At 54.5% G+C, this 27,046-nt stretch overlaps 1 protein-coding gene across 5 annotated transcripts in view; it reads right to left on the bottom strand.

The window, feature by feature from the left end:
* Nucleotides 1-27,046, bottom strand: part of RASGRF1 (Ras protein specific guanine nucleotide releasing factor 1) — a 107,359-nt gene that overhangs the window by 68,606 nt on the left and 11,707 nt on the right. For all 5 annotated transcript variants that reach the window (XM_077128550.1, XM_077128551.1, XM_077128554.1 and 2 more), the window contains exons 2-5: nt 18,267-18,373; nt 12,039-12,186; nt 4,359-4,451; nt 10-263 (exon numbers count right to left, since the gene is read on the bottom strand). In XM_077128550.1, coding sequence (XP_076984665.1) covers nt 10-263; nt 4,359-4,451; nt 12,039-12,186; nt 18,267-18,373 — 602 coding nt within the window. The remainder of the gene's footprint in view (nt 1-9; nt 264-4,358; nt 4,452-12,038; nt 12,187-18,266; nt 18,374-27,046) is intronic.

Raw genomic sequence — 27,046 nt, 5'->3', positions numbered from 1 at the left:
CGGGCTCACCTGTTCAGGAAGATGCTGCTGACATCGTCGTGCGTGATGGGGGGCTTCTTGGAGCTGGCGGCCATGCGCAGCGGGCGCAGGAAGTTGTTGACGAGGATGTGCAGCTGCTGCACGTACTCGGCCTCGGCCTCCAGCATGCTGAACACCACCTGGTTCCTCTTGCGCATGCTGTCGGCGTGCGGCGAGCGGATGTAGTCCTGGATGATGGTTTTCCACTTGCGCCGGCACAGCCAGCCCCGCAGGAAGCTCTGCACCTGGGCGCCGGGACCGCGGGGGCGGGGCGGGGGCGGGGAAGGGGGAGGAGGAGGCGGGGACGGGGGAGGGGGGAGCGGGGGCGGGGGAGGGGCGGGGGCGGAGTCTCCTGTTAGACGCGCTGGGCTGGGCTGGTCCCTGCGGGCAGGGACCACTGTCCCCCCACCTCCTCGCTGGGCGGGCGGCGGCGATCTCAGACCTGGACCAGCCTAGAACATTTTGCAGGGCATGTTGCAGGGCAAGCCATGGGCTCCCTGCGAGCTGACTTTCCACTCTGCAAAATGGGGCCATGGGCTCCGTGGACACATCGCGCCAACCTTTCCTGAGAGCCCGTTAGAGCTGCCGGTTCTCCGGCCCCACCCCAGAGCGGCTGGGTCAGACTCTGCCTTTTAACCGATCCCTGGCTGCGGCTTTGGAAGCATTTGCAGACGGGGTTAAAATGTGGCTCCAAGTCTCCATAACGGGAGGTGGCTTGGGGCTAGAGGGTTGCCAGGCTGCGCCAGGCACAGTTCACACATTGTCTTGTCTAATGACTGGTCCGAAAGCCCAGAAGTTTCCAATTGAGGCTCGTCTGGAGAGAGGGCAATTACCAAATAGAACAGAAGGTGGAAAATGAGTTAATCTCATGCTTGAGCCTCCTCAGGGCTTCTGAGCACCAGCGCCTGCCCAGAGCCTCTCCTGCCTCAGTGGGAAAATGAACACAAACACTTCACTCGGTTGTCTTGGAGTCAGGCAGCTTGGAGTGACCTCATTTTGCAACAACTTGGGGAAGGGCTTTCATTCTCTCTCTCTCATGTACAGTCATTTTATAAGATGGACACGCTTCATTTACGGGGCCACCTAGCTCCCTGCCATCTGACTGCTGAGGGGTGTGCCAGCAGAGCCCATACGGGGATGTGAGCAGTGGAAACTGGACGGAGCTGGGATGGGGCAAGGATCGCCTGCTGACAGGCCGGCCAAGGACCGATCACAGTACTGTCCCCTGAAAGGGGCACTGCCACATACGCAAACCAGGGGCCTCACCTGGGACAAGCAGTTATTTTGAAGTTTGAAAGGCTTTCTCAAAGAGGAAGGCCCTTGCTCTGAGGCTCTCGGAGGGTGAAAACAAGTGATGGGAGGTGGATTTCAGAGGGTCTTTAACAAAATGTTCCAACCAGATTAGCTGCTAAAATTGGAGGGGTGAGCATCCAGTGGGCCAAAGCAAAGAAGGAAACCCCGGGTGTCCCTGCCTGGGTGGGACTTAGTTTAGACCTGGTTGACAAATTCAAATGCCTGCAGAGGCTGGACAGGCCCAATAAATGTGCAAAGTTGAATGGGTGGGGACATAATGAAGGGGACAGCTGCTTCTGACAGTGGCTGACTTTCCTCATGGGTGGGAGGTAGCCTGGGGTTGCTGGATTTTCTTTTTTTCCAGGAGGCAGACAGCCCAGTGACTGAAGATATGGACTCTGGAGCGAAGCAGCCAGGGTTTGATGTGACTCTGCAAATACTTAGCTGTGTGACACTGGGCAAGTCATCTTGCCTCTCTTTGCCTCAGCTCCCCTATATGTGAAATGGAGCTCATAAAACCTCAGAGGGTTTTTAAGTGAGGTTCCAATTAATCTACTCAAGCTCCTAGAATGGCTGGCCCATGGAAAGTGCTTAATGAATGTCGTCACCTTCTATTTGCAAGAAACCTGAGATCCAGATTTTTATGTGAAATGTTTGGATTTTAAAGCACTGGCAACATTAAAAAGCAAAAGAGCATGGTGGGCCAAAACTCCCAAACCCATTGGAGGCAGAATTTGGCTCACGGGACAGCAGTTTGCAGTTTCTGGTCTGGATGGCTTTGGGGTCCCTTTATGCTCTCAATGGGAAGGACCTGCTGGTTTTACTTGTTTGTCTTGGGGTAAGTCGGGCTCCAGTTCCAAGCCTGGCAAAGCTGTAAACACACAGCATGCTCGTTCCCTCTGCCAGCCCTGCTATGGGTTGGCCCCTGCTGCTGGTCAGTACCCTGGCCACGGGGTAGATCCCCTGGTGCCTTCCGAGATGCATGTCTGCCCTTTCTAGTCTCTGAAGTAGGCAAGACCAGCTGGGCTGACTATAGGACTCCCATGCTGGGTCTGCTGGGGGCCCAAGAGGGCGGCTGTGAGAGGTGGTGGTGCCGGACATGGAAGGTGTGTGTGTGTGTGCAAGAGGGCGGCTGTGAGAGGTGGTGGTGCCGGACATGGAAGGTGTGTGTGTATGTGTGTATAGAGGGCGGCTGTGAGAGGTGGTGGTGCCGGACATGGAAGGTGTGTGTGTGTGTGCAAGAGGGCGGCTGTGAGAGGTGGTGGTGCCGGACATGGAAGGTGTGTGTGTGTGCAAGAGGGTGGTTGTGAGAGGTGGTGGTGCCGGACATGGAAGGTGTGTGTTTGTGCAAGAGGGTGGTTGTGAGAGGTGGTGGTGCCGGACACGGAAGGTGTGTGTGTGTGCAAGAGGGCGGCTGTGATAGGTGGTGGTGCCGGACACGGAAGGTGTGTGTGTGTGCAAGAGGGCGGCTGTGAGAGGTGGTGGTGCCAGACATGGAAGGTGTGTGTGTGCGTGCAAGAGGGCGGCTGTGAGAGGTGGTGGTGCTAGACATGGAAGGTGTGTGTGTGTGCAAGAGGGCGGCTGTGAGAGGTGGTGGTGCCGGACATGGAAGGTGTGTGTGTGTGCAAGAGGGCGGCTGTGAGAGGTGGTGGTGCCAGACATGGAAGGTGTGTGTGTGCGTGCAAGAGGGCGGCTGTGAGAGGTGGTGGTGCCGGACATGGAAGGTGTGTGTGTGTGCAAGAGGGCGGCTGTGAGAGGTGGTGGTGCCAGACATGGAAGGTGTGTGTGTGCGTGCAAGAGGGCGGCTGTGAGAGGTGGTGGTGCCGGACATGGAAGGTGTGTGTGTGTGCAAGAGGGCGGCTGTGAGAGGTGGTGGTGCCGGACATGGAAGGTGTGTGTTTGTGCAAGAGGGTGGTTGTGAGAGGTGGTGGTGCCGGACATGGAAGGTGTGTGTGTGTGCAAGAGGGCGGCTGTGAGAGGTGGTGGTGCCGGACATGGAAGGTGTGTGTGTGTGCAAGAGGGCGGCTGTGATAGGTGGTGGTGCCGGACATGGAAGGTGTGTGTTTGTGCAAGAGGGTGGTTGTGAGAGGTGGTGGTGCCGGACATGGAAGGTGTGTGTGTGTGCAAGAGGGCGGCTGTGAGAGGTGGTGGTGCCAGACATGGAAGGTGTGTGTGTGTATAGAGGGTGGTTGTGAGAGGTGGTGGTGCCGGACACGGAAGGTGTGTGTGTGTGTGCAAGAGGGCGGCTGTGAGAGGTGGTGGTGCTAGACATGGAAGGTGTGTGGGTGTGCAAGAGGGCGGCTGTGAGAGGTGGTGGTGCCGGACATGGAAGGTGTGTGTGTGTGCAAGAGGGCGGCTGTGAGAGGTGGTGGTGCCGGACATGGAAGGTGTGTGTGTGTGCAAGAGGGCGGCTGTGAGAGGTGGTGGTGCCGGACACGGAAGGTGTGTGTGTGTGCAAGAGGGCGGCTGTGAGAGGTGGTGGTGCCAGACATGGAAGGTGTGTGTGTGTGTGCAAGAGGGCGGCTGTGAGAGGTGGTGGTGCTAGACATGGAAGGTGTGTGTGTGTGCAAGAGGGCAGCTGTGAGAGGTGGTGGTGCCGGACATGGAAGGTGTGTGTGTGTGCAAGAGGGCGGCTGTGAGAGGTGGTGGTGCCGGACATGGAAGGTGTGTGTGTGAGGGCGGCTGTGAGAGGTGGTGGTGCCGGACATGGAAGGTGTGTGTGTGTGCAAGTGAGGGGTGGGCCAGAGGCGGCACCGGAGGGTTTGGTGATTCGGAGAGGGAAGCTCTCGGTGGAGAGTCTCAAGGCCCGGACTCTTGTCCCGGCTCCGTCTACCACTTCTAGTGGAACCTTGATTGTCTTATCTGTAAAATGGGGCTGAATCATCCCACCTCATGGGACAAGCAGAAGGAACGCTGTTCGGGGACAGTGGGTTGCTGGCTCCGTCTATGGAGCTGAGGAGAGTAGGTGGCACCGCTGTGAGGGTAGGACAGTGAGTGGACTGTGGACGGCTCCCTAGAGGGGGCCAGCCCAGAGGGATGCTACAGACCTTCTTAATCTTCCTGATGTCACTGTCTTCGTCATTGGAGGGCGCCGTCTGGGTGGACTGGGTGCGCTCGTGGTCCTTGAGCAGGGACGCGATCTGCAACAGAAACCCTTGTCAGGAGGGCGCCGTCCGGATGGACTGGGTGCGCTCGTGGTCCTTGAGCAGGGACGCGATCTGCAACAGAAACCCTTGTCAGGAGGGCGCCGTCCGGATGGACTGGGTGCGCTCGTGGTCCTTGAGCAGGGACGCGGTCTGCAACAGAAACCCTTGTCAGGAGGGCGCCGTCTGGGTGGACTGGGTGCGCTCACTGTCCTTGAGCAGGGCTGCGATCTGCAACAGAAACCCTTGTCAGGAGGGCGCCATCCGGATGGACTGGGTGCGCTCGCGGTCCTTGAGCAGGGACGCGATCTGCAACAGAAACCCTTGTCAGGAGGGCGCCGTCTGGGTGGACTGGGTGCGCTCGCGGTCCTTGAGCAGGGCTGCGATCTGCAACAGAAACCCTTGTCAGGAGGGCGCCGTCCGGGTGGTCCTTCAGCAGGGCTGCGATCTGCAACAGAAACCCTTGTCAGCTGCTGGGAGGGTGCCGTCTGGGTGGACTGGGTGCGCTCGCGGTCCTTCAGCAGGGCTGCGATCTGCAACAGAAACACTTGTCAGCTGCTGGGAGGGCGCCAGCGGCCGAGCCCCGCCGGCCTCCAGCACGCCCACCCGTGGTGAGACAGCACCCTGCCTCTTCTCCCCCCAACCGATGATGCCACACCCTGTGTCTCCAGCTCCGTCTCATTCAGATATGGGTGACCCTGCGTGCACAGGGACTGGGCCAGTGCTCTGACTTGCTGAGTGACCCCCGTGGAGGCCCTTCCCCTCTCTGGGCTGCAGGCACCGCGTTCGGCAGCTGAGAGCGTTTGGCTGAAATCTGTGATTTTCCTCCTTTCTGTCGCCTCTTTTCCCCCCAAGCATTCATCCCTTTACCGGAACCCCAACATATGAATTAGATAAAGGCACGTAGCTCCAGGTGAAGTCAGGTGGGCTGGGCAGCCCCAAATCACTTTCCTGAACTAGAGGGATCTTTGCAACACAACCTGGAAACTGCAAGCCTAGAAAAACTTGAGGCAGCCCTTGCAATGAACGTTTGAGAGGTCGACATTGCTGCAAGAACAAAATAAAGGGGTGGTGCTCTGAAGAGGGGGGCCTCCAGCCGCACTGTGACTGGGGCCCCTGGGACTCCTCAGGTGGAGCCTCCCCCCACCCCCCTATCCTGCAAGTCTTTGTTGGACCCCTTCACCTGGGCTCCCCCCAAGTAGCGTGGACTTCTCCATTAAAGTGCTGGGGTCACCCATCTACCTTTTCACTTCTGCTGTGACCCCTGTGGGTTTCACGCTCTTGTCCCCGTGCCTTAGCGTGGAGACTGGCACTCAGCACATACTTGGTGGATACACAAACAAGTGCATTAAAAAAAAAACATCAGAACCGCAGCAGCCACAGAAACCTCAACCAAAGGAAAACACTGCAGTCGCGGAGCCCCACGCATCTAAAGATAGGAGCTTGGGGGATTCTACAAACACCGCCTGAAAGCTGGTGCGTCTCTCCCCAGCACACGTGGCTTTGTCCCCTCAAGGCCACTTGAACTGCAGGATGAATGGGCTCGCACAATTGAGCGAATCGAGCACTTTGAAAGCAAAGCGGAACAGTTCCGGGCTCTCCACTCCCCGGTTGCTAAAATTACCCCAGCCTAGGCTTGAAGAGTGGCTGAAAATATCTCCCTGAGAAATATTCAGCGTGGAGAAGGGCTTTTCTTTCTCTCTCTCTCTCTCTCTCTCTCTCATCCTCTGGGGACATTTGCACATGGAAATAAAGGCTGATTCTTTGATCTGTAACTAAAGGGCAGGGTGGAGGGACACACACACACACACACACACACACTCACACACTCATTCACACTCAAGTGGAAAGCGCAGACAAGATGCCCAATCAAGTCCTCCCTCTGGGGCTGCTGGCTGATTCTCACCTCCACGCCAGGCTGCTTTCTTTACCAGGTTTGGAATTTGCACGTCACACCCTCTTTCTCTTTAGGGCGGCAGGGTGTGCGCAGGGGGAGGTGGAGGTGGCGGAAGGAGTCTGTATTTAAAACTGATGGCACTCTTCTCAGAGAGAGGCATTCCAGGACACGGGCTCAGCAGGGACCACGGGAGAAAAGTAGATGTAATTAGGTCAGCCGCTTTGTTACATGCACAGGCCACACCGGTGGCCCTGGAGCCTTTATTTAAAGATCGGTCTGGGTGGGGGCAAAGGTCCAGAGAGTTATGTGCCTGCGGGGGGTAGGGGGTGGGGGATGGGTGGCCCTGCCGAGGTCTTGCCCTGGGGTGGGGGCGTGCCATGAATTGCTCTGGACACTTGTTTGGCAGGTGGACTTCCAGGCTCTGCTCAGCTGACCCTAGTCACCGGGGCCATGGAGAGGTAGACCTTTGCCTCACCCCCCCAACCCAAAGGCTGGAGTCAGGCTGGCCTTTCAAACTCCCTGCCTGGCTCTGTGCCCAGGGCCTCGGCCGGTCCCTGCCCACCTGCCGCCTGCAGAACAGCTTTCCTTGACTGTCAGAGGCAAGTCCCGCTCTGCCTCACCCTTTCTGGGCACTGCACAGTGGCTCCTGCCCCAACCTGCTTCCCTCTCCAAGATTCTTTCTTTAATGCAGAACGCGTTTACTAAGTGCGGTAATTGACGGTGGAATTAATCCACGGCTTTTTTTTTTTTTTTCCATTTCGTTAACAGCCAAGGTTTTGTGAAAGATCTCTGCATTTCTTGCTTTTCAAACAGCTGCCGCACAACTCAGGGCTCTCTCCTGCCTTCTTTGGTTTCCTCTGGCCCCTTCCAGGCCCAGCAGGTGCCATCCACGTCTCCCTTAGTGCCAGCAGCATTAGTGTGTCCTGAGGGTGTGTCTGTGCTGGGCACTGGGGAGACAGGGCTGGGGATGGATAAGTCACATCCCTGCACTGAGCAACTTCCAGCCTAAGAAGGGCCAGGCAGCCACAGAGCTGGCCAGCTAGCCAAGACTGAGCAGGAACAGCGCGCGCATGCACTGCCCATGGAAGCGGCAGGGCTTCCCAGAACAGGTTTTGAAGTACAAATAGGAGTCCAACAGGCGGTCTATGGATAGGAGGGGATGATGTGAACAAAGGTACAGGGGTGTGATAGGGCAGTGTGTGTTAGGTAGGAGGTGCAGGAGTATGGGGATGGAAGGAGGAGATGGGAAGCAGGGGCCAAAGCACAGGGGGCCCTGGCGAGGGGAGGTGGGAAGGTGTTGTTTGGGACAGGTCAGGGTTGCCGTCTCCTGCTTCCCTCAGAGCAGTCCCCTGGTTTTTTATTTTGTATATTGGCATTCCATGTTGAAGCTTGTTTGCAAAATAGATTTCATGGTTAAATGTTTATTTTAAATCCTGAACCAAAGAACTTTGCAGATTCTTTCAGGGTCAGTCTTCTCGGAGTCTGAGTGACTGCTTCCCAACCCATAAAATGTCCATTTCTAAACCTCTATCCTGCCCTTTAAGGCCTGCCTCGGCTTTCCGAATATACTTCCAATCATGAAAAGGAGGAAAATAGCTCTTACGCCAATGGAATGGTGCTAAATCGAGCAGTCTAAGGGAGGGAAGGATTCTTCTCAGAGGTAGATGTGTCCTCGATGGAGTTTTTGGTTATAAAAGGTGGGTGCTGATAGGATTATTTAGATGGGAAAGAAAAGACGATGACAGAGGTGGATTTCTTTGCATAATAAAATTGCTGGCACTGAGCATGATTTCCTATTACCTAAGTAGAGAGATGCAAGAGGTGCAGGGTACAGGGCTGGAAGAGTGAGAGGGAGGAGAAGCAGCACTGGCTTTATGGGTTTGCAAACTGTGCATTTGCACAGATCCCCATGCTCAGAGGGGCCCAATGCTTGGTTTAATGTTGCCATCGTAAGGGACCCACATTCTCATTTTGCACCGGGCCCTGCAAATTATATAGCTGGGTCTGAAACGAGATGTAGACAGTGGTGTGCTAGTAAATGCTTCCTGACCAGCACTCTGGGGGAAAAACAAACAAACGAAAAGACCACTCTGACTTGTAGCATTTGCCCATTTCTGTGGTGTAAACACTCCTACCTCAAGCTACCAAAGGTTTAATAACCAGTTTGCAAGATTCTTGAAAATCTGACATTCGGCTCTTATAAGCTGGTGTGAGCTGGCTCCAGCACCTCCCCGGGTGCAGGGTGAGGGGCCTGGTAGAGAAAGAGATTATACACAATGACAGTGAACAGCATGTGGGTATATGAGGCAAGGAGGCAGCAAGAAATCCTCATGGAAGGAAAGGCAGGGCCATCTTCAGTTCATTTTAAAGCAATTTCGTGTTCTGTGGGAGCACATCCTTCCATTGCATCCAGCCTTTAGGAGGGTCTGCTACATGCGACAGCCTGTGTCATGAGCTTGTGGAGTAAGAGCTTGGCAGACACAAGGGCTTTTGCTCATATCTGGTTCTCTTCCCTTTTGGACAGGACGGGATTGTGTTTCCCAGACCTCCTGAACTTGTGAACAGACATGTCATGTGTCATTTGCTCTGTTCCTTTCCCCGGCCATGCAACTGGCAACTTTCCTGATGGTAGAGGCCCCGGGAGCCTATATCCTTGACTCTGTGTGAGGATGTTGCAGAGCTGAGCCCCAGAGTGGGCATACAATGTGAATGACAAATTGACTTTCTTACAGTAGTTGCTAAGATTTTGGGGCTGTTTGTCACTGTGGCATACTTTAGCCCACCCTGACCGACACATGAAGTAACTACTTAAGTGGAAAAGAGCAGTAAAGACTGAGAAGAGGCTGTGGTGGGAACAATGTGTCAAATAAGGACAGCAAATTTGAGAAAGAGTGGTGGCCAGGGGAATGTAAGTCCTCCCTGGAAATCCTCAGGAATATGTGGGATGGGGGTTAGAGGGATTTTGTTTTTGGATACCAGACAAAGGTGGGCCGTGAGAGCTTGGTACCATCCAGGTGACACCATCACTTCTTAACATGCATCGTCTAATCTTATGTACCTGATGGTACTTCCTAGAAATGAGCTCTATTTCCACCTTCCTGGAGCTCATATCCTAAGAAGTAGAGCAAACACGTATGTTTTTAACCTGCAGGATGTGTGCATGTGTGTGTGAGAGTGAGGGGGGCAAGAGAGAGACACCACAGTCAGAGAGCTTTAGCAAGCTGGTCTTTCTTCCAATGCTTTCTTTAAAAGAAATCTTTTGCCTTGGAAAAGATTGGACGCACTGCTCAAATTCCCACCAAGTGGGCCTCTGTAGTCACTTCAAGACACACATTTGAGCCGTTTTCTGCTCCCCAGAGTGAGAGGGCTTCGCCCTTTGCACCCGTGCCTTCTCTAGTTTACAAACCTCTGGAACTCTTCAAGGACACATCCTTCTTGGCTATAAAGCGACCACTTCCTGACTCGGGTCCACACCGCATAGCAATGATCACACTGCCCGCCCATCAGGCCCTAACAGTAGGTCTGATACGGAATATCAGGAGCCTGACGCCCCTTCGTTCACCAAGCCCTTACTGAGCATCTGTTATATGCCAGGCACGAGGGGGAGGGATAAAGGCCAGGCTGGATCGGGGGACAGTCAGCAGTGGAGACGGCTCTCCTGAGCTGTGCTGAGGGTGGGAGCAGAAAGCCATGGGAGCAGAGCACAGCGAGCTCACTCAGGGGATGGAGTCCCCAAGGAGGAGGCATTTGAGCTGGGTAGGGTTTCATGAGGTGGGGAAGACTGGGGATGAGAAGGGCATATTCCAAACAGAAGCGAAGCCTGAGCAGAGGCCGAGGTGGAGCTGTGCACAGCGGTCGGAGGCTGGCTGGAGTCTGGGGGGATGGGAGAGGAGGGCATTTGGGGAAGAGGATGAGGCCAGTAGTCAGGTGGTTAGTGAGTGAATGAATGATGAGTGACCCCTGACATCCACTGTCACGAAGCCTGCAGTCTGGCACTAGAGCCAGGCTCCTTCCCTGATCCCTCTCAGGGGTTTGGTTTGGATTTGGGGAATGGGCAGTGGGCTAACGGATCTAAGGAGTTGTCTCCAGAGCAGGACTGGGTCCAGAATGAGTCAGCTAGTTTAGAGGCGAGGCAGCTGGGAGCAGGGCCATGAGGAGAGTAGAAGGAAGGGCAAGCAGATGGTCAGACCTGGGTTCCAATCCCAGATCTGCTGCTTTCCAGCTGCCATGGGCTTCGGCAGGTTACTTGAGGTCTCTGGGCCTGGTTCCTCAAGCAAAACGAGGGTGATGGGTCCTGCCAGGACGTCAGAAGGTGCCTAGTGCTGGGCTGGAAGAGGTGTGTTGAACCGGAAATTTTTGTTGAACCTCAAGTTCCAAGCTGATGCTACTATGAACAATTCAGAGCTTTTCTGCTATGGGACGAGGGTGGCTTGAGACCTCTGAACGTTCTAAACACAGCTGGTTTCACCGACTTGTGACAGAGTCTCATGCTTAGGAGGGCCCCGTGCCTGGGGTGGAAAGCTCTGGGATTGCCATCTTGAAATTCTTAAATTTTCTCCTTAAACTTGTATTTTGTAAGTGAAGGTTGACAGAACACACAGGGGTTTGAGCCTCCATTCCTGTGTGGACCTGCCCCCCCAGAACAGGTGCTCGGCTGCCTGCTCGCCACACCTGGACCTCCCCCAAACTTCCCCCTCCCTGGCCCTGCCCCCTGCCCTCTGCTGCCCACTGCCTGGGGCTGTGACCAGTCAATCAGCAGGAGGAGACTGCACTGCACCATCACCCTCCACCCTCCACAGGGGCCTCAGTGTAGGGGTGGAAACAGTCAGCCCGGCCAGCACCCCATTGTCTCAGGGTAGGTTGAGGCAATGGCTGCAGATTATGCCATTTATTTATGGCATAAATTATGCAGATTTATGCCATCAGCCAGCCCTGATCCCAGGAATCTGTTTGCATTTTTCTCTTCTCAGCTTAGAGTCCCTGGTACTTGTAGGAAGTGGCCAGCTGGATCCCAGCAGGTGGTGAGGTGAGGAGCTGGGAAGTGATGGCATCACCCTGTGGTGGGAGAGGACAGATGGTCGGGGCCCCTAAGGGACCAGCAGACCAGGGCTTCTTTACACTTTACTGTAAATGGGAGTCACCTGGGATGCTGTTAAACTACAGCTTCTAATTGAGAAGGTCTGGGATGGGGCCTGAGAGCCTGCATTTCTAACAGGCTTCTAAAGCATCACTCCGTGGACTGTGCTTTGCTAGCCAGGCTCTCGGAGACTTAACCTAGCAACAGCAGGGCCTCTAAACAGCTGCGTGGGGCTTTCCTTGTGGTAGGCAGAGGGAAGGGGCTGCCCTGGCACTGAGCTGGGAGCCAGCACCCTAATGGCCTCCCAAGGACCTTGTGCCCTTTGGGGGCTCAGGTGGATGCCCAGGGAACCCCTAGTCAATGCGGCTGTGGGTCTCATCAGTAAGTTTTAAAAGTCTCCTTCTACAGGTGAAGAAACTGAGGCACAGAGTGGCTGACGGGCCTTGCTGCAGGTAGCAGTTACGAGGTGGCAGGAAGGTCCTGCGTAGGGGCCTTGACCCCTGAAGGTCCAGCCCCCCCCCCAGACCCTGCAGGAGCCCAGGGTTTGAGGCGTCAGGCCCGGGGCTCAGGCCCTGCATCCAGCCCCTCCCCGCGCCCAGCCCACGGTCACCTCTGCTTTCAGCCGCTCAATCTCAATCTCGCCGTCCTCGATCTGCTGCCGTAACTGCTTGGCCACCGTTTTCTCTGTCTCCACAATCTGCAGCAGGTGCAGGTACTTCTGCATCAGTGCTTCGTGCTCCGTGGCCAGGGTCCTATAGCTGCGGAGGGACAGAGGGACATGCTGCCTAGGACACTCTCCTCATGCTGAAGACCCGACCGGAAGAGGGGCTCACCGACCTACCTGCAATTAGGACACAGTCCCAACTCCCAGGCGTGCGGCATGGGCGCTCGGCGTAGCCTCTGTGGGGGCCCCTGGTTGCTCCAGCCTCCTCCCCAGACCCTGGCTCCCACTCTGAGCTCCACTTCCTCCAGCTTGTCATATGTCTGTTTCTCCCCCCACCCCTGCTCCTGTGTCTGTCTCTCTAGGATTTTGCACAAGTAGATCATCTGCCTGGAATGTGTCTCCTTCCTCCCTTTTACCCTGGGCGAGCCCCATCTTCTTTCTTTCCTTGGCTCTGCCCGCTCCACACTGCATGCTGTGTCCCCTCAGCACCTGGGCTTCTAATACCAGTTACTGTCTGCCTCTCCACTGGACTCTGCATTCTGTGCAGGCAAAGCCATGTCTGCGTTGCCCCCTCCTGTGCCCCCTGGGTCTGCCTGGCACAATGGCTGGTACTAGAAGGCGCTTGGTAAACATTTGCTGTGTGGATAGATAACTGGGTGAAGAGATGTGTCACGTCCTTTGGGATCAACAAAGGATTTGGGCACATACATTTCACAGTCTGGGGCCGTTTGCAGATCCTGTGCAGTATATTTGAGGGCCAAATGCGGTATCATGGCCTGGTAGTACTGTAGGATTGTGGAGAGGGCCAGCAGCGAGGACTTGTAATCAGGGAAGACTTCCTGGAGGTGGAGGACCCCTGATTGGTGCTCTGAGCACAGGTTCATCAAAGAGAAGCCTTGGGTGGGGGCAGGGAGGGACGTAACGGGCGATGGACTGGATCGTTAGGTGGGGAGAAGGTCTCCAAGGACAGGCAGAGGGTGGAAGAAGTGGGCCCAGGATGGACGTAAAGGGACAGCTCAGCTTTGCAGAGCGCCAGCAGAGATAGGTCCTCAGATTACCAAGGCTGGGCAGGGGGAATGACTTGCCCTGTGTCCTGTGTTGCAGGCCTGGCCCCCTGCTGACAACTCACACCACAGAGCGGCCATTTGAAGGTGCCAGAGATGGGGAGAAACTGCCTGCCTCCCTTCCTTCCAGCCCCAGCGGGCAAAGAGGATCTGGGAAGGGGATCCCGGGATCCCAGGGGAGCGCCCGGCCTGGGTTGGGGCAGGGACGGGGAATGGGAAAGGCAGGCACGAAGCTGAAGGGAATGCTTAGAGGTCTCTAGGCCCCTCTGGAACGGGGGCTGGGGGCTGGGACCCTCGGGCCCTTCTCCGGCCCAGCCCTGTCCACACTCGCTCTGAGTTGCACATGGTGTCCTGGCTGAGCCCTTTCTTCGTCCGTAATTCAGGGATAATGTTAGTTCCTTCCTGTGAGATTCGGCCCTATACTTCCCCCCCGGAAGTATAGGGCCCGCCGAGAGGGTGCTGCAGACAGCGAGCTCTAACGATGGTTGCCCTTCTCCCTCCGTGGTCACAGGCCCTGCCCGCCCCCAGCCCCTGTCCATTTGCTTGTTTGTTTTGTTTTGTTTTTGGAAAGTGCATGGGCTGGGGATCGAACCTGGGTCTCCCGCATGGCAGGTGAGAATTCTACCACTGAGCCACCCTTGCACCCCCACATTACATTTTATACACGGCTGCATCTACACCCGTAATACTAGAATACATACCGTGTGAGAGCACATTATCTGTTCATGATGCTAATACAGCAGTGTTCATTTCTGCATCTAGAATGTATCTATTATGTATATGTAAATACAAACTAAATTAGGAATATGTAAAAATACTTAATACTCAGTATGGCTGTGGAAGAGAGCCAATCTCTCCCAACACACACACACACACACACACACACGATGTGTGAAGTTTGAGGTTAAATAAAACTCGTGGCACAGTTAAGAACGATGCACAGTTTCCCCTTTTAGTCCCATAACTGGCTCCCCAGAAAAGAGTCCAATGGCCAGTAACTGGTGACTCCTGGTGCTGGTCCGACAGGCTCCAGCAGAGCCACATCAGCTGCCAGGGATTATTTGGAGGCAATTCACTCCTTTCCCTTAATGGCCACCACCAACATGCCCCCAGCACGGTCTGAAGAGGGGAGACTTCTCTGAAGCCAGGGGGGTGACTCAGACCCTAGAGCTTGGCAGGAAAGGACAACCCATGAGGATGTCCCCCTGGCTTCCAGAGGGACGATGAGCATAGCAAGGTTTTTGTCCAAAGGTAAGGGGTCTCTACTCCCCTGGCTGCTCCCCTTCCGGGGTGGGTGGGCTCCTGGTCGGAGCTGAATCTGCATTACCAGGGGTCACAGAGCACATTTTGTTTGTTTCTTCACTTGCTTATTTGTTTTGGGAACTGCATGGGCCGGGAATCCAACCCGGGTCTCCCGCATGGCAGGTGAGAATTCTGCCACTGAGCTATCCTCGCACCCCCTAAGATTTCCCATTTTAACCACTTCCAAGGACCCAATTCAGTGGTGTTAATTACATCACAATGTTGTGCCACCATCACCACCGAAACTCTTCCGTCACCCCAAACAGAAACTCTGCACCTACATTTGAGGTTTCATGTACGTATAGTAGAAAGCTGAGACCTAAAGTGTATAGTTTGATCCATTTTGACAAATGCTTATATCCTGATCAAAATATAAAAATTTTCCATCACCCCAGGAAGTTCCTTAATGCCCCTTCCCAGCCAATCCCTCACCTCAGGAGCAACCACTGTTCTGATTTCTATCATCACAGGTTAGTTTCTCCTGTTTTAGAATTTCATATAATTGAAATCACACAGCATGTACTACTTTGTGTCTGACCCCCTTCACTCAGCATGTTGGTTCTGAGACCCACCCATCTTATTGCATGTAGCTGTAGCTTATTATGGCCAAGTGGTATTTTATTGCTTGGATGAACTAGCATTTGTTTATACATTTGCCTGTTGAGGGGCATCTTGGCTACTTCTGCTTTTTGGCTATTGTGCATAAAGCTGCTGAGAACATTTTCATACAAGGATTTTTGTGGACACGTTTCCATCTCTCCTGAATAATTACCAAGAAGTGGAATTGCTGGGACATGGAGTAAGGTGTGTGTTCAACTTCTTATGAAACTGTCTAACAAATTTCCAAAGCAGTTGTACCAGTTTACACCGCCACCAGCAATGTATGACAGTTCCCACCTCCTCTCCAGTAGTTGCTATTGTCAGTCTGTATCATTTTAGCCATTTTTAATGTGTATGGCATGCTATCACATGGTGGCTAGAAAATTTTGTGTTAATTGGCTTTCTAAAGCAATCTAGCCCTGGTTATCAGAATGTACAAAAAATTAGAACTCTGGAATGCTTTGCAGCTTACAAAGTTCCTTCACATGAATAATTTCATGTGGTCCTCAGAGCAACCCTACTATTCTCTCGGCCTTGCTGCTGGGGACACTGAATCTGGCTGGGGTCCACATGAGTCCATCCTCTATAGCACCAGCAACTTCCATTCCCTCTGACCATGTCATTTTCCCCACGTAAAACCTTCGATGGCTCCCTGGAAAGGGTGAACATCTCAGCGGGGTGTTTGGGACCGACGATGAGCTGGTCCCAGCCCAGTGTCCAATTGTTTCTACATTAAGCACTTGCTCCCTTTGTTATCCTTGAAAATCTCTTTCCTGTATCAGTGCCTTTCTACAGTATTTTGTTTTGGTTTTGAGGGGGGCGGGTGGAAGCTGAAATGCTCTAATCTACACTCATTATATCTGTACCCTACCTTCCCTACTCAGGTCAAATGTCACCCCATTTCCAGCTTCCCCAGGTGTCCCTTGTTCCCTGCAGATGGAAGTAACGTCTCTATGGTGCTTTGCATTTCCAGCCTTCATACACCAGAGTGTTTTGTGCATGTGTCTAATGTCTCCCTGATGACATTGTGATATCCCAGGGGGAATACTTGTGTTAAATTCTTTTCTCTCTCAACAGTTTCACACACAGAGTCTGACTCTATTGGTTCATGTGTGAGAACCTGGTCCCCATAGCTAGACTGGATATACTTTGAAGACAGAGATGGAGATGGACTGACCTTGGAGCCAAGGTCAGTGCTATGAACAGAGTAAGGGTTTCTAGCCAGTTAGCCTGTTCCAAGGCTCAAGGGAGGGTCCTGGTGTTCATCATCCATCCATCCATCCATCCATCCATCCACCCACCCATCCATCCATCCATCCATCCACTCACCCATCCATCCACCCAGCCATCCACCCACCCATCCATCCACCCATCCATCCACTCACCCATCCATCCTTCAGCATTCATCACCCATCCATCCACCCATCCATCCATCCATCCATCCACTCACCCATCCATCCACCCAGCCATCCACCCACCCATCCATCCACCCACCCATCCACCCACCCATCCATCCACCCATCCATCCTTCCACCCACCCATCCTTCAGCATTCATCACCCATCCATCCACCCATCCATCCACCCATCCATCCACTCACCCATCCATCCACCCACCCATCCATCACCCACCCATCCATCCACCCAGCCATCCACCCCCATCCATCCACCCATCCATCCACTCACCCATCCATCCTTCAGCATTCATCCATCCACCCATCCATCCACTCACCCATCCATCCACCCATCCTCCACCCATCCATCCACTCCATCCATCACCCTCCATCACCCACCCATCCATCCACCATCCATCCCTCACCCATCCATCCTTCAGCATTCATCACCCATCCATCCACCCATCCATCCATCCATCCATCCACTCACCCATCCATCCACCCAGCCATCCACCCACCCATCCATCCACCCACCCATCCACCCACCCATCCATCCACCCATCCATCCTTCCACCCACCCATCCTTCAGCATTCATCACCCATCCATCCACCCATCCATCCACCCATCCATCCACTCACCCATCCATCCACCCACCCATCCATCCACCCATCCATCCACTCACCCATCCATCCACCCATCCATCCTTCCACCCACCCATCCTTCAGCATTCATCACCCATCCATCCACCCATCCATCCATCCATCCATCCATCCATCCATCCATCCATCCACTCACCCATCCATCCACCCATCCATCCACCCATCCATCCACCCACCCATCCATCCTTCAGCATTCATCACCCATTCATCATCCATGCATAAATTCAACATCTGTTCTCCATCTTTCCACTCATCTTTGCCTTCCTACAACCCACATTTGCCGAGCAGCTTGTCTATGCTTTTATAAAGTCCTGGGGATGCAGAGAGTCACACCTGGGGCTGCCCTCAGGAGTCCATGTTTTAGTGGGGAGAAACATACCATCATCCACCCTGACCATACGGTCTCACCGCTCAGGAGGGTGAGCGTGGGTGCCCTGCTCCCAGACAATCCTCAGCTCTGCCAAGGCAATGTTAGCTCTGGGGCCGAACCTCACGCCACAAGTCCACAGTCTCTCCAGGATCTAAAGGAGACCCAGTTCATCTTGAGTCCCCAGTTTCCCTGCAGCATATATGCTCCTTTTGCTATACTCCCCACTTGGCCCAATGACTTTCCTCCAGAGAAGCTCATGCACTGCTGGGGATGTGGCAAGGAGCAGATCTAGAATCCCTGAACATCAGCATTTGGAGGTGCTTAGGGAACTTCAGCTAACAGAGGAGAAAACCGAGCCCCAGAGAGGGGACTGGACTGATCCATGGTTGCACAGCCAAGTGGTGGCTGTATCTGGGTTAAAATCCTGGAGGCCTTAGACTTTGGTGCACTATAAAACTCTTTGATCCAGCCAACTCCTACAAATGTCCCATTTTATAAAAAGAAGATTGATCTGGCTGACACAGTGGTGGGAAGCTGCAGTGCTTCCTCAGGGCCTCTCATTCTCTGGTGCAGTCCAGGACGGCACTAACCCAGAACTTCAGGGAGCTAGGGTGGACTCTTTCAAGACGTCCTCCTTAAAATTGTCCATCTCTCCTCCTCTCCTTCTTTCCCTATCTTCCCCTTTCCTGAGGCTTGGAGTTGCTCAAGAGTAGGGCCCATGGGTTTGGCGAGTTCTGCCTGGACTGCGGCTTGGGGGGGCTTCCTGCCCTGGGGAGGGGACCATACCTGGCGTGTGCGATGGCCGCTACCCACTCGTCACAGTCCTTGGCACCCTCTGTCCGCAGCTCCAGGGGTTTCTGGTTCTCATGGCTGAAGTTAACCGTGAAATAATGCTGCACCGAGAAGAAAAGAGCTCTGATTACTAGGGTGTTGGTGGGACCAGCATCCTCTCCTGCCATCAAGCTGGCTGCTTGCAAAGCTCTCGTGGCTGCAGCAGCGAGGTACAGAGTTGCGGTCTGTGATCACTGGGATGCCATTCTATTTAGCAGTTGATTAAAACAGGCTTTGCACGATCTAACAGCACCCATGCTTAGGATATTGTAAGGAAGTAAAGCCCACCAAGCCCGATTTGCCAACAAATTATGACGAAAACAGCTTTAAACCATCAGGTATGCTGGAAGGAAGGCAGAAAAAAACATAGCAAGAGAACATTTCCATTGGGAATTGGGTGCCAGTTCATCCAGCATCCATTTAATTCGTTCTACAAACACCGTGCACTCTTCCAGGTCCTGGGGTTACAGCGATGAGGGAACAGGCCCGGTCGCTATGAGGTGCCACCGTGTGCCACCTCTGGGTTTGGTGCAGGTGATGTACAGCTGAGTCACCTGTGCTGCCTGCCCGCTCCCCTCCCCCACAGCTCCCAGGGAAGTGGAGAAGCAAGGCAACACACACATACCTGCAATGCTGTTATATGAATTAAATACACATGAAGCCCTTAGAACAATGCTTGGCACCAAGTAAGCACTGTGTAAGCGTTTGCTATAATTAATGCAGTGTGATCACTACTGTAATGGAAGTCAGCAAAAAGGGCTGTGGGGGCACGTGAAAACTGCTAGTTGGAATCAGGGAAATCAGGAAGGGCTTCCCAGAGGATGCAGCACTGTTCTGGCTTTTATTTCAGGTGAACACAAGTGTATGGAGGACGCGACACAGGGGTCTAAGGCTCATGGCATGTTTCAGGGGTGGGAGGTGGGTGGTGCAGAAGGGATGAGGGATGATGGGGGCGGGGTGGGTGATGGCCAGAGATGGAGCTGGGCAGCTGGGTGGGGCCTGGGTGGACTGATGGGGTGGCAGGAGAGTGGGATGGGTGGTTGGGAAACCCCCAGGTTTCTGGATTGAGCAGCGGGTGGGTGTGAGGACAGAGACTGGGGTGGGACACTGGCAGGGAAAAGGGCAGGTTTTAGGGGGTCAGAAGTGGGGTGGGAGGGTGGATCAAGCCTCAGCCGAAGGTCACACACACCAGGCTCAGGGCAGAGAGTGAAGCTTGGAGAGAGACCACTCAGAGCGAGGGTCCACGAGCAAGATGCGGGGTCGGCCTACGAGGGCGTCCTGAGTCTGGTCTGATGAAGCCAGGGAGAAAGGGGCAGGATGGGGGTGCAGAGAGGGGCCTCAGGCCTGAGAATTTGGAAGATGCAGCGACAGGCCTGCCACAGGGCCAGCCCTCTGTGCCCGGGTGCCCAGCGGCAGGGAGCAGCAGCACGTAAACTATTTTTAGCTTCTACTGACATTTACTGTATTTCTATTAATTGTCAGTTGAGGTGGCACCCAGTGTGTGTGTGTGTGTGTGTGTGTGTGTAAGGGGGGAGATATGTTGCAGAGTCAATGTCTCTCGCTTGTTTCCTAGGAAACAGATAACTGGGGCTATAGAATGAAATGTCAGCTGCAGCCTCAAATAACTGAATTTGGACAGCTCCAGTGGATACCCCTTTCCCCTCTGAGAAGCAAGCAGGTTAAAAGCAGGACTATTTTAGCTATTTAACTCATACTATGGCTCCCTAGCACTGTTCCCCATCTTTTGAGAGACGATGAACATACAAACACTTGTCTTCCATGATCTAATTTATTCCCACATGAACCAAGTGGAATAGGTATTATTATCTGCTGCTCAGAGAAGGTGAGCCACTTGCCTACGGTCACACAGCATAAGCTAGTAGAGGACCCAGGTACCTACCTGCTCTCAGCCCTGGGCTTGGCACTGGGATGTGACGAGGAAGAAGCAAGGTCCTTACCTCAAGGGACCCACAGTCAGGCGAGACTCGGGCCCCAACTCAGACACAAGGCACTCTTGGCTCCACAAGGGCCTTTGTGGGGCACACTGGGGGATGCCCCAGAGCTGGAGAGGCCCGTTTGTAGACCAGGTCAAGTTTGGGGGACAGGGGTGGTTTCCTTCCCCACTGGCTGCCAGGGTCCCTGAGCTGCTGGGCTTGGGGTGGGGTCAGGGAGGACCCCAAGGGGCTGCTCTGGAGCATTCCCAGGCCAGCAGGGCGCTCTGGGAGCTGCAGGAGTGATGGTGGGCTTGGCACGGCCCCGCACTCCTAAATGAGGCTCCTTCCCAGCCTGCCCTACTTTGCAGAGAAGATGGTTCCGGGCCACCCTTCGCACTGCAAGTGCAATCCTACCTCTGGCTGGAAATCTAACGGTGAGGTAAGAAGCCAGGAGATCCCCCGGGCCTGAACCCAGCCATCAGGGACCTCTGGCGCCGGGGGGTGGGGGGGGGTGGGGTGGGGGCAGTCAGCTCTCTGTCCCTCAGACCAGGAATGCGGCTCCCGGAGGCTGTGGAGAGCTTGTCGCAGGCTACTCTACTCCCTCCCCTCCGCTCCCCTGCCAGGTGCCAGCCCGCCCCTGAGTCCATCCACCTGACCGCTCTGTGGCCTCAGCGCCTCTCCTGGGCTGCTAACAGGTTCCTACCTGCCATCCTCCTTGGGGACAGTGCCTGGAGCCTGAGTGGCTGAAGGGCTGGAGGTTGGGGTGCGGTGCTGTCAGGTGGAGGGGAGGGCGTGGGGGGCATTTGCGCATGGCCAGCTGAGCTCTAGGCAATGCCCTAAGCATGTGAAGAGCAGGGGCCAAAGGGCTGGATGTCAGGGCAGCTTGGGGAGCTCCAGAGGGAGGGAAGGGGAAATGCCAGGGCTGCCCCACCCAGGCGCTGTGAGATGTTGCCTGGATGCAAACACACCTCTGCAGGGGTGAAACCTATTATCCCTATTTAATGGGGGACGCCTGGCCAGGGGACAGCACTACAAAGTCCCAAGCTCAGCAACGCTCAGCCCCCGAGAGCTTCTCCTGCCCCGGCCACCTGTGCTGGGGGTAAGTGCCTTGTTCCCGGGTGACCGTGAACCTTCCTGGGACATCGGGTTCGTGCAGCCTCATTGGCCAACTGACTAGGAGATGGTATTGGCTAAGTCAAATTCCACCCAGTGATTCTGAGTCATAACAAACCCTGGCTGCCGAGTGAATGAAACTTGGCTGTGTGGGGGGAGCAGGGCTTGGGAGAAGAGGGGAAAGGAAGAGAGAGGGAGGGGGAGAGTCATGCGGTGGGGAAAGGTGAGTACTGGCTCTCTCCCTGGAGTTCTGGGTGGGCTTGGGTGCTTCCTTGTCCCCTTGGTCTCAGGAAGCCTGAGGGATCCTGAGCCCTGGAGAAGCCTGTCCAGATCTCAGCCTGGGGCATGGGGTGTCTGTGGCCCCCTTTTTTCTATCCGCTAGCCTTCTCCCTAAGGCCTCACCTTCCTTGGAGTCCCGTGGGCACCCCCCAGGCCTTGGAATGCTGGAGCCAGGGCCTGGGTCTGCTTCCGTAGGGGACCCCAGAACCCCACGCAAAATGCTTGGGGTCTAGGAAGTGGCAATAAATGGTTGGAGAATGAAAGAAGGGGACATGGCTGCCCAGCCCCGTGACACATGGGGATCTTCACTGGGCACATAATAACAGTAATACTGGGCAGGCCACGGTGGTTTGGTGGCAGAGTTCTCACCTGCCATGCCAGAGACCCGGGTTCGATTTCCGGTCCCTGACCATGCAAAAGAGGAAAAAAGAAAGGATGAGCAATACCACTGCCCACAGCCATCCTGAGCCCTGCTGGGCACCGAGTGTGGCTGCATCTCTCAGGGACAGGGGGCCACATGGGGAGGGCGAGACCCCGAGCTAGTTAGCCCTGGGGAATGGGATCCGGGACCGGTGTTGCTTATTGTCGTAGCCCCAGGGCAGGCTCACCCCAAGCAAACAGATCCCAGGGGCTGGCACAGCTGGTGAGACGTTTTTCTCTGTGCCCAGGTGGGGCCCACCTTCCTCCCCATTCCTAGCCAGGACTGAGGGCTTGGGTGGACTTCTCCAGGGAAGCAGGTTCTATTGCAGCAGTAAGATCAGAGAGAAAAGGAAGTTTTTTGTGATGGTGTGAAAATAGCAAAGGTTGTAAATTCCCAGGGATTTTAAAAAGCGAGTTAGGGGCCAATGGGGTGGAGAAGGGACTTTTTTTTTTGCTTTTAAAAAGGGGAATTTATTAAGTTGCAAGTTTACAGTTCTAAGGCTGTGAAAATGTTCCAATTAAGGCAAGGCTGTAAAATGTCCAAATTAAAGCTTCCAGAGAAAGGTACCTTGGTTCAAGAAGGTTGATGACATTTGGGATTCTCAGCTGGGACGGCACAATGGCGACATCTGCTAGCTTTTTCCAAAATGGTTCCCTCTTAAAGGGCTCCATTCCACCTTGAATGGGTGAAGACACATCTCCATGTAAACCATCTAATCAAAAATTACCACCCAATTGGTAATTGGTAACGGGTGGTAATTGGGTGGGTCATAGCTCTATGGAAACAATCAGAAAGGTCCCACCTAGCAACACTGAATGAACATTAAAGGACATGGCTCTTCTGGGATACATAATAGCTTCAAACCAGCACACCTCCCAAACCGCATGTGATCCACAATGAACAAACATCTTTCCACCAATGTCTGGGTTTCCTCATTCAGCTGATGGCTGAGAAGGGACTTTCTATTGCTTCTAAATGGGCCCTTTATGTTCCCTGGACTGAGAAAGATTTGGTGAAGCCGGGTCTGTGGTCTTCTCTGTGCTCGGCTGATCTGGAACTTTGGAGATGGAAAGCACATGAGCGATGGAATCATCCAGTTTTGTGTCCCACTTTGGGCCAAGGAGCCCATAGTCCACCCAGCCCCCAGACAGCGGAGACTGAGTAGGTATGGAGAAAAAGGGAGCAGAGATGCTTTAGTTCAGCCTTAATTTCTATGTGAGGCCAAGAAAGGCAAAACTCCATTTGGGGTAACTTTATTTCCATTTTGGGAGTAAGAAATGGCTTTGATAATAAGGGGTGGGGAAGGAGGATGGTGGTTCCTATTCCTAAATGTTTTGGGTGAAACAATTGGAAGGCATCAGCAGCGTGTTTCTTTGGGGGAATGTTATTACTGGTATGACTTACTAGCCATGGAACCTTGGGCAGGTTGCTTAATTGCTTTCATTTCAGTTTCTTCATCTTAAAGCAGGGACAGGAAGAGCCCCTTCCTATTAGAACTGGCCTGAGGGTCAAGTGACCTTAAGCCAGCAAAGCAGGTAGCATAGCACCTGACAACAAGTGGGCAGCCAACAAATGCCAGCTGTCATTGTCATTTATCAATGTGTTTATAACACAATTCTCCCTGGTGAGCCTCGTTGGACAGTACAGCTGAGCCCAGTTGCAAAAGGGAGGTAGCTTCTTGGCTGCTTTGTGCTGCTGTGGGCTCAGGGCAAAAATATGATTTGTGCCCAGGCCTTGATCCATTTCAGAAGTAGGGGACAAGCTACATCAAAAGAACAGTTGTAAAGCTGCCGAAGGTCTGAATTGTCCACCTTGTTGGCCACTGGTGGCTGCACAGGTACGTGCCAAGGGTCAGGGCTGGCTCTCCCCAAGGGAGACTCAGGACCTCTCACCTGCAGCTGGTCTCCACCCTCCCAGCCCCCTCCCCCCTTGCACACCCAGAGCAGCCACCCCAGTCAGGCCAAGCTGATGATGCATGTGTGGTGTCCGCAGGGAGATAGGATGCAAGGCAGGTGGATGACAGCCTGGAGATACCTGAAACTGAAGCTGTGGTCCCAAGGAAAGCTCCTCCCAGGGCCTTAGGATGAGACTGTATCCCACCACTGCATCCTCAAGAGGGAGCCGGGCTGCCTCTGGACGGATTGGGATGGAAGTGCTTGTGGGGACAAAGTTTCAGAGCATGGTCTGCTGCTCTGAGGAGTCCACTTGTTGCTCCTTTGGTCTTGGAAACGTGTCATTTCTCCTTTCTTTTCGCTTGTCCTTTCTTTACACTCTATCTTCTTTTCCTGTGCGCCTCTCTCCCTCTGGGTCTCTCTGGTCCTGCTTTTCGCCTCTCTGGCCTGCTCCCCACCAGCATGTCTTCTCTGCCCCCTTCCCCCAGCCCCCTTCCACAGCGCAGCCGAGGTGAGCTGGGCAGGGCTGCTGCACCCGTCTCAGAAGCAGCCCTGACACCGCACCTTCTGGCTCTGCCTTCTTGGTTCTCTTCTCTTCCCCTAGCTGTGACTGGTTTGCTCCAGGGTCTCCGACACCTCTCCCCACCCCCCTGCCCGCCCCCAGAAGCCCAGGACCCATGTCCTCTGGCCCCGAAGCTCACTCTCCTTGCCCTGTGCTCCCTCCTGCCTGGTTCCGGCATGACTGGGGACAGGCTCTCTTGATGCAGGAGCAGTAAAAGCTGCACCTGGGGCGTGGACTCAGGGCGGGGCAGGAGGATGGGGGTACCCGCCTGCTTTGGCACTGGCCGCAAGCTCTGCAGCCTCGATGGGCCCACCTAGCTCACCACAGCTCCGCCTGGGAGCCCAAGCACGGCAATCAATGAGTGTGCAATCACCAGCGATTGCCTCCTGCCTGACGACCTCCCAAGAGTGGTGGTCCAGGATGGGATTTGGGTGTTCCTGGGGGCTCCTGGATAAGTCATAATTTTGATATGAGCCTCTTCCAGAGAGGGGCAGTGACCCTGGATATTATCAGAGCTCCTGGGATGGTCCTACAACCCCAGCTGGGGTCAGATCCAATCCGAAAGAGAGACACCAGGCCACCCCAGGAAGCTGTACCACCCCTGGGGACTCCCCAGAGTTATACGGCTGGGCAGAGGCCAGCGAGGTTCCTCCAGGTTGCCGAGTATGAAGCAGACTTGCACTGGGGGCCACGAGGATGCTGCTATGAAACCACCACATCTTGAGGCACCCCAGAGTGATGCAGAGACCAAAGAGAACCGCCTCGGAGCTTATCAGTGTCGAGGAGATGCACGCGAAGCCACATGTGGGACTCAGGGTGACCACAGGACAGCACCGAGCCCCATCTGGATGGCGATGTGACCACACAGCCCACCTGGGTCCCGACTGGTTCCCTCTGCTGATCAGAAGAAGCCCTGCTCTGGAGTCAGCCCGAGGGACCCCTAGGACTCCCTGGCGAAATGCAGAGCCACATCCTGAGACGCCGACTAGGATCAGAACCCACATTCCATGAGTTATCAAGAATATAGACTTCTGACCTTACCACTGGATGGAGCAGGTGACGTCCCAAGAGCTGAGGGACTTAGGGCAGCTGCTCTGTTACCCCAAGGCCGAGGTACCTCCCTGGCAAACAGGCACAGCAACAATACTTGCCTTGGAAAACCCAAGATGTGTACTGTCAGTAATGGAAAAGAAAGGTCTTGCTACCTTTTGCTTCCTGATCGATTTCCTCCTCATTAATTCAACAAATATTTCCTAAGTCCCTACTATGACCAGACACCATGACTGAATGGCTATTGGTGACCGCCACCAAAGCCAGCCAAGCCGAGTCCTTTCGGGAAGGATTCTGCGTATTTCAGGACTTGGCTGAACTCCCTCTTTCCTGGTCCTTCTCTAGGCTCTCAGGCACGCTGTCATGTATTTCCACAGTCCCTGTCCTTCTCCATCAAAACCATCATCAAATCGCATTGTAATGACTTTCTGTCTTTCCTCCTACAGCGAAGGTTCTCAATCCAGGCTGCATATTAGAAGTATCTGGACACTTAACAAAAATATTGATGTTCAAGGCTCTCCTCAGATCCACTAAAACAGAACCTGGAGAGTGGAGGGGGCAGGATTTGGGCACTGGTGTTTTCGGGAGCTCCCCGGCTGCTTCTAATGCTCACCCAGGCTAGAGGGGTTCCCCTGCACTGGCAGCCCAGGCACCGACCCCCCTGCGCATCAGACATCCTCCTTATAACCCGGGGTCCTGGGCAAGCTGCCTGGGGAAGCTGGGAGTGTGTATCCCAGCAGACACCCCTCCAGGGGCTCCCAGGAACGTGGAATTGTGACGGGGGGACAAGTTCAACTAGCTGTGCATGCTGAATTGCAAGTGCATGTAAAGAGACAAAGAGGGAAGCAAAAGTGTCTCTCAGAGCAGCAGAGATGGTAGACCACACGCGACCAGAGAGAGGAGGCAGGGCAAGGGAGGGGCAGAGAGAGGAGGCAGGGCAAGGGAGGGGGAGAGAGAGGACCTCGGTCCAGGCCTTGGAGACCGGACATATGTCATCTCCTGGGATCCCATTAATGCCCCTGTAATTATTCCAAGATAGTCCTTATTTGTGTTTAAGCTGCTTTGTACCTTCCAAATACGATTCCTGACCAAGAAACATCCCTGGAGCCTGGCACTGTGCCTTGGCCTGGGCATAGAGTGGCCCTCATCTGCCGAACGGGTGTGGCCACTGCACAGGAATAGTTGTGCAGAGGTCCCCCCTTTCTGGTCCCCACGCTCCAGTCCCGTCCCCTCCGGTTCATCCCGAGTGGCCGAGATTCAGACCCACTGCATGGCCGCTGCTCACTGCCTACTCCCAGGAGGACTGGGGCCAGCCGAGGGATGGATGCCATCACTCTTGGGCAGCTCCCACCCTTCGCCGGGGGCCACTCTGCTGCCCCAGCCATGCAGAGCCAGCTTCTCGTCCCTCGGGGCCCTGGCTCCTTCCCTTCTGGCTCATCTTGGGGGCTGAGGTCCCAGCAGACTGTGCCTCAGCCAGGCCACTC

The sequence above is a fragment of the Tamandua tetradactyla genome, chromosome 14 (genome assembly GCF_023851605.1).
Source record: "Tamandua tetradactyla isolate mTamTet1 chromosome 14, mTamTet1.pri, whole genome shotgun sequence".
Classification (NCBI taxonomy): domain Eukaryota; kingdom Metazoa; phylum Chordata; class Mammalia; order Pilosa; family Myrmecophagidae; genus Tamandua; species Tamandua tetradactyla.
This window is presented reverse-complemented; position numbering and strand designations above follow the sequence as displayed.